The sequence below is a fragment of the Oncorhynchus kisutch genome, linkage group LG24, assembly GCF_002021735.2.
Source record: "Oncorhynchus kisutch isolate 150728-3 linkage group LG24, Okis_V2, whole genome shotgun sequence".
Lineage (NCBI taxonomy): Eukaryota > Metazoa > Chordata > Actinopteri > Salmoniformes > Salmonidae > Oncorhynchus > Oncorhynchus kisutch.
In genome coordinates this window covers 24732910-24745335 of record NC_034197.2, presented here as the reverse complement: position 1 = coordinate 24745335, position 12426 = coordinate 24732910, and the positions used below count along the sequence as shown (strand labels likewise).

The 12426-nt window shown below is 41.7% G+C and overlaps 1 protein-coding gene across 1 annotated transcript; it reads left to right on the top strand.

Moving 5' to 3' along the window:
- Positions 1-1546: 1546 nt before the first annotated feature.
- Positions 1547-11847, top strand: LOC109869828 (rho-related GTP-binding protein Rho6-like). Its single transcript, XM_020460097.2, has 5 exons — positions 1547-1798; positions 2409-2496; positions 9388-9497; positions 9649-9783; positions 9922-11847. The coding sequence occupies exons 1-5, from the start codon at positions 1679-1681 to the stop codon at positions 10165-10167; spliced, it is 699 nt and encodes a 232-aa protein (XP_020315686.1). The 5' UTR covers positions 1547-1678; the 3' UTR covers positions 10168-11847.
- The last annotated feature ends 579 nt before the right edge of the window (positions 11848-12426 follow it).

The window sequence follows — 12426 nt, the reverse complement described above, 5'->3', positions numbered from 1 at the left end:
GCAAACCAGACGACACAATTTTCTTGTTTTTTTTTCATTTACGGATAGCCAGGGGCTACATGACTTACAAACGAAGGAGTAAAACGTACATTATTTTCTTTAGGAATGTAGTGAAGTAAAAGTAAAAGTTGTCAAAAATATAAATAGTAAAGTAAAGTACTGTCACGTACTGACCATAGTTCCTTTGTTTTGTCTTTGTTTTAGTATTGTCAGGGCGTGAGTTGGGGTGGGCAATCTATGTTCCTTTTTCTATAATTTGGGATTCTGTGTTTGGTCTGGTATGGTTTTCAATCAGAGGCAGCTGTCAATCGTTGTCCCTGATTGAGAACCATACTTAGGTAGCCTGGTTTCACTTTTGAGTTGTGGGTGATTGTTTCCAGTGTCTGCGTGTTCCACACGGAACTTTTTCAGTTTGTTCTTTCACTTTTGTTACTTTTGTATTTTGTCGTGTTCAGTTTATTCTATTAAATATGGACACTTACCACTCTGCACATTGGTCCTCCTCTTCTCCTTCATATGACGACCGTTACAAGTACAGATACCCCCCAAAACGACTTAATTAACACTTTCACTTAAGTACTTTACACCACTGCGTACTGAAGGAGGCCAATTCGTTTATTTTCGATCAGATTATTTTGTATAAAGTTAAGCATTATATTGTTTGATATAGGAGTAACTCTGGTAGGCCTGAAACAGACTTCTCGCCTCAAGTTCAGCTGTCAGAGTCAGTTGTAGGGCCGGGGTGCACTGTCTTCATGTCATAGGCCTGAAACAGACTTCTCGCCTCAAGTTCAGCTGTCAGAGTCAGTTGTAGGGCCGGGGTGCACTGTCTTCATGTCATAGGCCTGAAACAGACTTCTCGCCTCAAGTTCAGCTGTCAGAGTCAGTTGTAGGGCCGGGGTGCACTGTCTTCATGTCATAGGCCTGCAGTAGCTAAAGCTTATAAATAGCCACACCATACCAAACCTTCACAAACATTTCTAAACTTTATTAGGGTAATATCAAAAGTAAGTCAAGCCATTGTTTATAGTGAAACTAAGAGCAGAAGAGTCAAAATAAACCAGGGAAAAAACGCACTACCCTCCTCTATGCCCAATAAAAAAAACACACAACCCTCCCCACTCACTGCTTCTCTGTCCAACAGGTGAAGAAAGAGAGAGACATTTGATTGACCTAGAAGGTATTGATGGACATTACTTTGATATTGGAAGGATTAATGCATTAAATGTAGCCGAAAATATTATTCAAATAAATAATTATATAATTGCTGTTGTGATCATTCATTAGGTCTACTCCATGATGACAAACATTTAACAATATAACATTAAATAACCTGTAGCCATTTTCCCTCCTCTCTCTAATATCACACAAAGCGTATCATCCACTAGACATGGATAGACTATGTAGGTCATTTCGCCCTTTAGAACAGTTGACTACAAAAACCTTGTATATTTCGTCCGAAGCGCGTGCCGCGCAACCATTAGCAGAACGCTCATTGGCTGTCGCGACAATATAAAGTTCCGCAGTGTCATATCTCATCAATACCGCTGGCAGCAAGCTTCAGCGCAGGAGGAGAGAATCACGGCACAAAGCACTGATTACTGACAGAGGATTTACAAAGGAAGGGTTTTGTTTCACATATACATTTATTGTATTCATCAACCTAATATTTTTCACAATGAAGGAAAGGAGACTTACCCAGCCTATGGTGGCGAGATGTAAACTGGTGTTGGTTGGGGATGTTCAATGCGGGAAAACCGCAATGTTGCAAGTCCTGGCCAAGGATTCCTATCCTGAGGTATGCGATTTCTACCTGGCACATTTGATTGGATTACAGTCTAAACCTTAAGGTATAGGCCTACTGGAATAGTTAACATACATAGGCTATAAAGAGGTGATAATTATATGATAATAACAAAGAGAATGTGTCAAGTTTTATATTTTCACTAATAACTGCATTGCTAGATTGTGTTAGATTTATGATAGAGTTTCAAGACATAGATTATTTATTGCTTAATTCTTATATGATACCTTATCCCAAGATAAGTATTAACTTCCTAACTGTATAATTGATAGGAAACAATTATTTCCTATTTCTTAAAATACTAAAATACCTCTTAAAATGATTTGTATTATTTTTCTGTTATCATGGAGTTGGCCTTTGTTTTGAAATGATCAGATGCCTTATTTGGTCAGACAGACAGTAGGCAGTGGCACAGTAGCCACAAACTGGGATGATCATTATATGTAAAACTAACACAATTTACACTGTATGTAAATGTAGGACTGAGGATTACAAGGGTCATCATTTCACAGGTTGACTGTATTCTAATTTCTAAATCCTACATTTGCATAGTGTAATTGCCTTTTAGTAGTACAAATGAACCCATTCCTTTCTGCATCCACAGACATATGTTCCAACAGTATTTGAGAACTACACAGCCTGTCTGGAGCTGGAGGACCAGCGCGTAGAGCTCAGTCTTTGGGACACGTCAGGTGAGCATTACACTCTGCACTCTCCCTGCATACATCCAACATACCCTTACAGTAGCACTTTACTTAAAGCATTACTTAAGGTATTTAAGCATGTATAAGCCTTTATAATGTATTATAAAAAAGGGATATAATGTGTCATGTCTCTCTATACAAGGTGCTCTAAATGCAGATATAGTGGAGGGGGTTTATCAGGCGTGAAATGTTCCCCCAACTTGTTCTCAGGCCGCTACCTTGAAACTCCTTTCTCTTGAACAGGAGAGAGTCCAAAAGCATTCCATTTTAATGTGTCTTTATATTCAAGTTCTCAGAGGAATTGTACTGCAAAACCTGACTTACATTTCCTTGCCCACCCGCTCTGAAAACAATGCAATCTGTAAACAACAGTAGACTCATCCCCACCTTTACATTTTCACACCTTGTTTTAACCTCTCCCTAGCTCTTTCCACCTTTCTTTTTTTCCACTGTTTCTATCATCATGCCATCAAAAGTGCCTCTATAGTCTAAACACTGAGATCTCTATCTGTCTCTCTGACATCCTGTGCTGGCAGTGCTCTCATCCTTCATGGATTTCTCCGATTGTCCTATAACTAAAGTCTCAGCTCCAGGGTTCAGAGCCATCATCATCTCTGTTTCCCCAGCATTGCATCACCCTGGACACCTCTGAGAATATGGTCATTGTCTCCTACTGGAAAAACAAGTCCAATCACTTCCCTCATCTCTTGCCTTTACACACTATACAGTTATTCCTTGTAAACGTCAGACAATTGCCTCCCTCAAAGGAGAATGTTTGTCAGGCTTTTAATAATGGATTGGATCTGAAGAGAATGGCACACCTACAGTAGAAGGAGGGAATTCTATATCATGCAAATGCATTTAACATTACCCATAAAGGCACAAGTTAAATAAAGGTTCAATAAAACAAATAAAACATAATAATAAGTCGTTTACACTGTACATCTGCATGATGAAGCTTTTCTTAGTTCATTATTTGCTGGTTTAGTTTGTGTTTAACATGTTTCTGGAGTAGGTTAAAAATGTAATCTGTTGTTGGTGTGGTGAGAGGATGGACATCCTGTAAGCGTCTGATTTTAGCACAGAGACCTTCCTGTACAACAGAGGGGACCACATATATCGCTGTAAGCATTAATGTAAGCACTAATTTCATGTAAACATTAACATACGTTATACTTTGGTGCGTAGGCATGCGTGCACACACATACACACACCAGTGGAGGCTCCTCCTCAGAGGAAGGGGATTTTCAGAAAAATGTAAAGTGAAACATAACAAAAGTTAGCCTTTTTAGATAAAACTGTATTAAATATATTCATGTCACCAAATATTTAATGTCACCATGTCAACAATGTCATCATGTCACCAATGTCACAATGTTACCATGTCACCAAATATTTAATAACTATGAAGGTCTATAGTTGCTTCAACGGCACTCACTGGGGTAGCACCATGGTGTAGCCAGAGGACAACTAGTTTCCATCCTCCTCTGGGTACATTGACTAGGAGGCTCATGGTTCTCACCCCCTTCCATTGACTTTCACAATAATTAAAACAACTTCCGGAGAACATCCTCCAACCTATCAGAGCTCTTGCAGCATGAACTGACATGTTGTCCACCCAATAAAATGATCAGATAATTAATCGAGTACAGAAAGCATAAGCTACAGCTAGCTAGTGCTGCAGTGCATAAAATGTGGTGAGTAGTTGACTCAAAGAGAGAAAGACAATAGTTTAACAGTTTTGAACAAATTAATTTCCTTTAAAAAATGAAGGAGAAGCAAGAGAGAGAGAGAACAAGCTATATTTTTGTATTTCTTTCCCTTTCACTTACTTTGCTAACGAATGCAGCTAGCTAGTTTAACCTACTCAAACACCCGGCTTAAACAGAGAGGGATGCTACATTGGCTAGCTGGCTATGGCTATCCAACACGGGAAGTATTCCAATTCAATGTCAGCTTTTGGTTTTATTAATTTATTGCCCCGGGGCCCTCCGGTGTAACTGCTAAACTGCTTGCTGTACACTGTACTACATGATTGTAGAGGGTTTACTAACGCGTTACTTCTAGTAGCTATGTTGACTATGACGTCAGCTAATATGGTGACAATGATGTAGGCCGTGTGTAGCGGTTAACGGTAAGCGGTTATGGTATGAATATTTGGCTTGGAAAGGTTTTTTCGCCTGGTCACAGACAGTTATTATGTTGTGCAATGAATTCCACAAGTGAAGGGAAAAGGCGAGAGGATGACAGCGTATATGCAAGGAGGAATTATACAACTAGCAAAGTGAGCATGCTGTCTGTATGTGGCTGCTATGAAAGTGAACTTCGTTTGCAGGTGATTAGGGGTGTGGTCATTCCTCCGATTTAAATGGAAGCAAATGAAACAAAACAAAGATAAACATACCTTAGATGGTCGAATAGAAACTCTCGTTTGCAACTGTTGGACTAATGAATACACCCTAGATCAGCTAGATGCAGGCAAGAGTGTGCAAGGCGCTATTGGATGTGTCACTGTCTGTCACCTTGATTACTAACATTTTTCTCTTGACCTGTGCACCTATGTTGGAAACTTTCATTCATAGGCTAGGTGGTAGCAACCTCATGATGGGTATAGGGGAAATTTGAGTATCATGTAGTAGCCTTAACCTATCGATCTTACTGTAACGATGTGCGCTGAGAGTCGGGAAGCAAGTTCAGGGAGTGAGTATATTAATAAATAAACACAACATAATACAAAACAAGAAACACGAACAACGCACAGACAGGAAACTGAAACAGAAACAATAACGCCTGGGGAAGGAACCAAAGGGAGTGACATATATACGGAAGGTAATCAGGGAAGTGATGTAGTCCAGGTGAGTCTGATGACTCGCAGGTGCGCATAACGATGGTGACAGGTGTCCGCCTTAATGAGCAGCAGGGTGACCTAGAGGCTGGAGAGGGAGCACACATGCCAGTTACATTGAACTGGGTGAATGGAATATGAATGACAGTCATCCAATATGCTGTAATAGAAATAAGGCCATGCTGATAAAAAATGTTGCGTCCTCCCTCATTTTAAATGGCAGCAACTGTCACTGATGCACACACATATGCACACACAACCAGATTAAGGTTTTCTAAGCAAAAGTCTTCAATTTATAACATGAGAAGCATTTACTTTTTAGTTTAGGTGTCATTGTTAACGACATTTTACATACAGTACAGTATGTGTTATGCATCACATAGAACCCACGCCCTAAACACATAAATCAATGATTCTCCCCTGATACAGAGATCTTTATTACATCTCTCTGATTTAAAGTGGGATTTCTGCACAAAAAAAGAGTTCAGCATAAATTGTTTACAAAACACAGGGGTTGTGTACTGTGCCTCTCTCTTACTCTTGCTGTATGTCTGTGTCTGTGTATGTTTGTCTGTTTGTGTGTTAATGGGAATTATTGGAGAAATCTTCTACTAAGTGGGAAGGCGCAGAACTTTAGTGAAGTGATTTACTGTAGATCTGAGTGTGAGGGAGGAAGAACATTTGAGTGTACAGTGTACAGTGTGTGTGTGTGTGTGTGGGGGGGGGGGGGGGGGGGGGGGGGGTATAATAGAGTATTGGATTCAAGCATTGTTGACCAAGGCGTTTGCCGTAGTTACCAGGGGGAGTGGTGTCCTGTGCTGCAAAAAATAATTCTTAATGGATCTAATGGAGTTTCTTATTCACTTGGTACTACGCTCTCCGTAGCCGATGTGAGTAAGACCTTTAAACAGGTTAACATTTATAAGGCCGCAGGACTAGACGAATTACGAGGACGCTAACTCAGATCAAGCGCTGACCAGCTGGCAAGTTTCTTCACTGGCATTTTCAACCTCTCTCTGACCCAGTCTTTAATACCTACATGTTTCACGCAGACCACCATACTTCCTGTGCCCAAGAATGCCAAGGTAGCCTGTCTAAATTACTATTGCTCCATAGCACTCACATCTGTAGCCATGAAATTATTTGGAAGACTGGTCATGGTTCACATCAACACCATCATCCCAGACATCCTGGACCCATTCCAATTTTCATACCACCCCAACCAATCCACAGACGATGCAATCTCTATTGCACTCCACACTGGCCTTTCCCACTTGGACAAAAGGAACACGTGAGAATGTTGTTCATTGACTCAGCTCAGCATTCAACACCATAGTGCCCTCAAAGCTCATCACTAAGCTAAGGTCCCTGGGACTGAACACCTCCCTCTGCAACTGGATCCTGGACTTCATGACGGGCTACCCCAGGTGGTGAGGGAAGGCAACAACACATCTGCCACGCTGACCCTCAACACTAAGTATCTATAATGGTCCAAACACACCAACACAGTCGTGAAGAGGGACAACATGGCCTCTTCCTCTCCAGGAGGCTGAAAAGATTTGGGCCCACAGATCCTCAAAAAGTTATACAGCTGCACCATCAAGAGCATCTTGACTGGCTGAATCACCGCTTGGTATGGCAACTGCTTGGAAAACCGACTGCAAGGTGCAACAGAGGGTAGTGCGTACGGGGCCGAGCTCCCTGCCATCAAAGACTTGTATTATAGGCGGTGTCAAAAGAAGGTCCAAAACAGTGTCAAAGACTCCAGCCATCCAAGCCACAGACTGTTCTCTCTGCTACTGCACGACAAGCGGTACCAATGCATCAAGTCTGGAACCAACAGGACCCTGAACAGCTTCTATTCTCAAGTCATAAGACTTTTTAACAAGACTCCTAAAAAGCTAATCAAATGGCTTCCTGGACTACCTGCATTGACCCTTTTTTTCCACTGACTATGCACCAACACTGGACTCTACCCAGACACTCATACATACTTGACACCCCAACACACACACTTTCACACTCACCACATACACTGCTGCTGTCTATTATCTATCATGTTGCCTAGTCACTTTATCCCTACCTATAAGTACACTACATACAGTGCCTTGCGAAAGTATTCGGCCCCCTTGAACTTTGCGACCTTTTGCCACATTTCAGGCTTTAAACATAAAGATATAAAACTGTATTTTTTTGTGAAGAATCAACAACAAGTGGGACACAATCATGAAGTGGAACGACATTTATTGGATATTTCAAACTTTTTTAACAAATCAAAAACTGAAAAATTGGGTGTGCAAAATTATTCAGCCCCCTTAAGTTAATACTTTGTAGCGCCACCTTTTGCTGCGATTACAGCTGTAAGTCGCTTGGGGTATGTCTCTATCAGTTTTGCACATCGAGAGACTGACATTTTTTCCCATTCCTCCTTGCAAAACAGCTCGAGTTCAGTGAGGTTGGATGGAGAGCATTTGCGAACAGCAGTTTTCAGTTCTTTCCACAGATTCTCGATTGGATTCAGGTCTGGACTTTGACTTGGCCATTCTAACACCTGGATATGTTTATTTTTGAACCATTCCATTGTAGATTTTGCTTTATGTTTTGGATCATTGTCTTGTTGGAAGACAAATCTCCATCCCAGTCTCAGGTCTTTTGCAGACTCCATCAGGTTTTCTTCCAGAATGGTCCTGTATTTGGCTCCATCCATCTTCCCATCAATTTTAACCATCTTCCCTGTCCCTGCTGAAGAAAAGCAGGCCCAAACCATGATGCTGCCACCACCATGTTTGACAGTGGGGATGGTGTGTTCAGGGTGATGAGCTGTGTTGCTTTTACGCCAAACATAATATTTGGCATTGTTGCCAAAAAGTTCAATTTTGGTTTCATCTGACCAGAGCACCTTCTTCCACATGTTTGGTGTGTCTCCCAGGTGGCTTGTGGCAAACTTTAAACGACACTTTTTATGGATATCTTCAAGAAATGGCTTTCTTCTTGCCACTCTTCCATAAAGGCCAGATTTGTGCAATATACGACTGATTGTTGTCCTATGGACAGAGTCTCCCACCTCAGCTGTAGATCTCTGCAGTTCATCCAGAGTGATCATGGGCCTCTTGGCTGCATCTCTGATCAGTCTTCTCCTTGTATGAGCTGAAAGTTTAGAGGGACAGCCAGGTCTTGGTAGATTTGCAGTGGTCTGATACTCCTTCCATTTCAATATTATCGCTTGCACAGTGCTCCTTGGGATGTTTAAAGCTTGGGAAATATTTTTGTATCCAAATCCGGCTTTAAACTTCTTCACAACAGTATCTCGGACCTGCCTGGTGTGTTCCTTGTTCTTCATGATGCTCTCTGCGCTTTTAACGGCCTCTGAGACTATCACAGTGCAGGTGCATTTATACGGAGACTTGATTACACACAGGTGGATTGTATTTATCATCATTAGTCATTTAGGTCAACATTGGATCATTCAGAGATCCTCACTGAACTTCTGGAGAGAGTTTGCTGCACTGAAAGTAAAGGGGCTGAATAATTTTGCACGCCCAATTTTTACGTTTTTGATTTGTTAAAAAAGTTTGAAATATCCAATAAATGTCGTTCCACTTCATGATTGTGTCCCACTTGTTGTTGATTCTTCACAAAAAAATACAGTTTTATATCTTTATGTTTGAAGCCTGAAATGTGGCAAAAGGTCGCAAAGTTCAAGGGGGCCGAATACTTTCGCAAGGCACTGTAGCTACACCAATTACTCTGTACCCCTGCACATCGACATCGGTACTGGTACTCCCTGTATATAGCCATGTTATTTTTACTTGTTAAATATATATTTTTTTCACTGTGTATTTATTAATTGTGTCACTATTTCTATATTTGATTGAATATTTGATCTTATCTTTAACTCTGCATTGTTGGAAATGGACCTGTAATTAAGCATTTCACTGTTGTCTACGAAGCATGTGACAAATAAAATGTGATTTGATGTACTGTCCTATTGAAAGCCCTGTGACTGACCCCAGCCGATCTGTTTGACCCTATAGGCTCCCCGTACTATGATAACGTCCGACCCCTGTGCTACAGCGACTCAGACGCTGTGCTCCTCTGTTACGACATCAGCCGACCAGACTCAATTGATGGTGCACTGAAAAAGGCAAGGCCATTGTCATTGTGATCATCATCATTGTTGTTGTCAATTTCTTCTTCCTCCTCATCTTAGCCATCATCACAATCATGCATTTTACATCTGTGGTGATGATACATTATAACAACCTCATGACAGCCATATGTCCTTTTCATTGCAGTGGAAGACAGAGATCCTGGATTTCTGCCCCAGCACACGCATCCTCCTGATAGGCTGTAAAACAGACCTGCGCACAGACGTGTGTACGCTCATGGAGCTGTCCAATCAGAAGCAGACACCCATCTCACATGAGCAGGTGAGTCTTACATAATGCTCTCTCTCTCTCTCTCTCTCTCTCTCTCTCTCTCTCTCTCTCTCTCTCTCTCTCTCTCTCTCTCTCTTTGGTGTCTCGCTTCCTCCGTCTCACTCCTGTTCTTTCCCCTTCATGTTGCAGGGTTCCTCCATGGCCAAGCAGCTAGGTGCGGAGGCCTACTTGGAGTGTTCGGCCTTCACCTCAGAGAAGAGCATCCACAGTGTGTTCCGTACTTCAGCCCTGGCCTGCATCAGCAAGCTACAGCCCTCCACCAAGACCAGCCCTGCCCGACGCCTCTCCAAGAGACTCCTTTTCCTGCCCAGAAAGTCTGACCTCCTCTCCTCCACCTTCGGCAAGGACAAGGCCAAGGGCTGCTCCATCATGTGAGGGAGGGGGAAGACACCAGACTGGGGGGCCAGCGATTCACTCCATTGAACAGTCCAGCGGGCAAAAGGGGGTGCAAGGTGGTAGAGGGGCAAGGGAATCGGAAGTATGGGGGAAGGAAGGGGTTTCTTTAGAACCCCTCTGGCCTCCCCCAACATCCTCCCCAGTCCCCACCCCTACTGACGCCCCACTTGAAAAAACATGGTTTACTCTGTATAGGATATACTGGTCCTCTTCATGATCACCCCCCCACAAACAAACAAACACACACACACACACACACTCGGGCGGTAGGTAGCCCAGTGGTTAGAGCGTTGGGCCAGTAACCGAAAGGTTGCTGGATCGAATACCTGAGCTGACAAGGTAAAAATCTGTAAAATTCTGAGCAAGGCAGTTAACCCCTGTTCCTCGGGTGCTGAAAAAGTGAATGTCAATTATGGCAGCCCCCCACACCTCTCTGATTCAGAGACTGAAAAATAAGCCTCCTTCATGTTCCACAATTGATCACCTGGGATGACTCTCTGGAGTTGTCATTCTTGTAGTGTGGCTGGCCATTATTGATGAGAGTACAGGATCAAGGCCTTTACAAAGATGGGTCTCTCATTCATACTTAGTGGAGAGTGTAAGTAATGGGGTAAAGGGTCTGCGTGGGTGGGATGGGTGAATTTGAGCCGAAACAACTAACAGGCTGGTCCTGTCCAAAGTAAGTTATTTTTCAGTTTGTTTTGCTTTGAAGTCTTTTAAGTATAAGGTGATTTATATTTTTCAGTATTCTTCAAATTTGTAATCTGCTTTCTGCCCAGTCCTTTTTAATTGTAGTTGCTTTTTTTTTTCATTGTTGTTGTACTCACTGAAGTCATCTTGTATTAGGAGCTGTCTACGACCCAGCTAATTGAGGACTTCATGATTTGCACAGACAGGGGCTCTGAGTTGTTTGGACTTACAGAACACTGGAATTTAAGGGTTGCTTAGCAACTGTGTGAGCAGCGGCAGAAGTCAGCAGAATTGTGATGATGGGTGCAGTTTCTGGCTCTGAGAGAAAAGAAAGAGGGCTCCAACAGTTTTTTATTTATTTATTTCACCTTTATTTAACCAGGTGCGTCTCACCTTTCATTTGTAGCATGAGACCACTGCTAAGGTGACGGCTAGACATTTCAGTTAGTAGTGCACTGCTGAAAAACATCTGAAAAATATCTGAAAAACTAATTTGAAGCCTCCGAACTCAGTGGCAGCTCAGTGGCTTGTGTCAGAACAAAAAAAGCTATTTGAGTATCTTTTATAACCTGAGTTCCCAGCAATGAGTGAATAAGCTCCAAATCTGCCTGGAGTGACTGAAACACTGTTCAGAAAAAAAGTCAATTTGACTGAATATACAGCCGTCATTATGTTTCTGCTCCCACTCCTTTGCTAAGAACAGACCATGTCTGGTTGTACATATCCTGCTTTATATGCCATTTGTAAAGCTCCAAAAAGAATGTTGTTGGAACAAAACTCAGTGTTTGTGTTAAGTAAAATGGCTTCAACTTAATTTATTAATGAAATACTGTATTGCTCAATGTTGTCGTTTTATTTTTGACTGTAAATTTTGGGGTAGAATTCTTAATTTGAATGGACACTGAATTTCTTTTCTGTCCATACGTTTTCTCTTTGGTTCTGAATAAAGCTCACCTTTTGTTCATCATATTCTCAGATGTCTGGGTTTTTGTGGAGTACAGGTTTGGTGGTCCATAAGGGGAAAGGTAACATCTATAAGTTGTGAATGTTTATGAGGCATTAACATATGAAGGTGACTTAAAGTGTTATCAACATACAGTATGAAACTTAAACAGATGGCTTCACCCTCAATAGCACAACCACACTCCCTGTGATGAGGGACACTCTAGGGCCTTAGCAGCACTACCAACTCATCAAGCTCTTATCTAACTTCTGTAGTGGAGTCTTTGGGTTAAATATCCTCCTTTAACTAAGCATTATGATGAGTACTGTTCATACTTGGTTGGCTGAAGTTATTGAAAATGTTACAGTAAAACGTGAGCCATATAGAATAACTTGAGAGTTAAGAGCCATTCACAGATATAGATTACCTCTAACCTTGGGACAGACTGAGATATTGATAATGGGTGATACACACGTACTAGGACAAGACAGATCAGTCTAATGATACCAGAGCATAATTGATCAAATTGCTGAGGGATGTTGTAATTTAGTCAACATTAAATGCTCAATTTGAATCATTATAAGCTCAGAAAGACATCATTTGCC

What these genes read in the sequence shown, in the direction of transcription:
- LOC109869828 (XM_020460097.2), top strand. Translation starts at nt 1,679, where the DNA reads ATGAAGGAAAGGAGACTTACCCAGCCTATGGTGGCGAGATGTAAACTG. An exon ending in CCAAGGATTCCTATCCTGAG is followed by an intron (nt 1,799 to 2,408) that starts GTATGCGATTTC and finishes CTGCATCCACAG; the next exon opens with ACATATGTTCCAACAGTATT. An exon ending in CAGTCTTTGGGACACGTCAG is followed by an intron (nt 2,497 to 9,387) that starts GTGAGCATTACA and finishes TTGACCCTATAG; the next exon opens with GCTCCCCGTACTATGATAAC.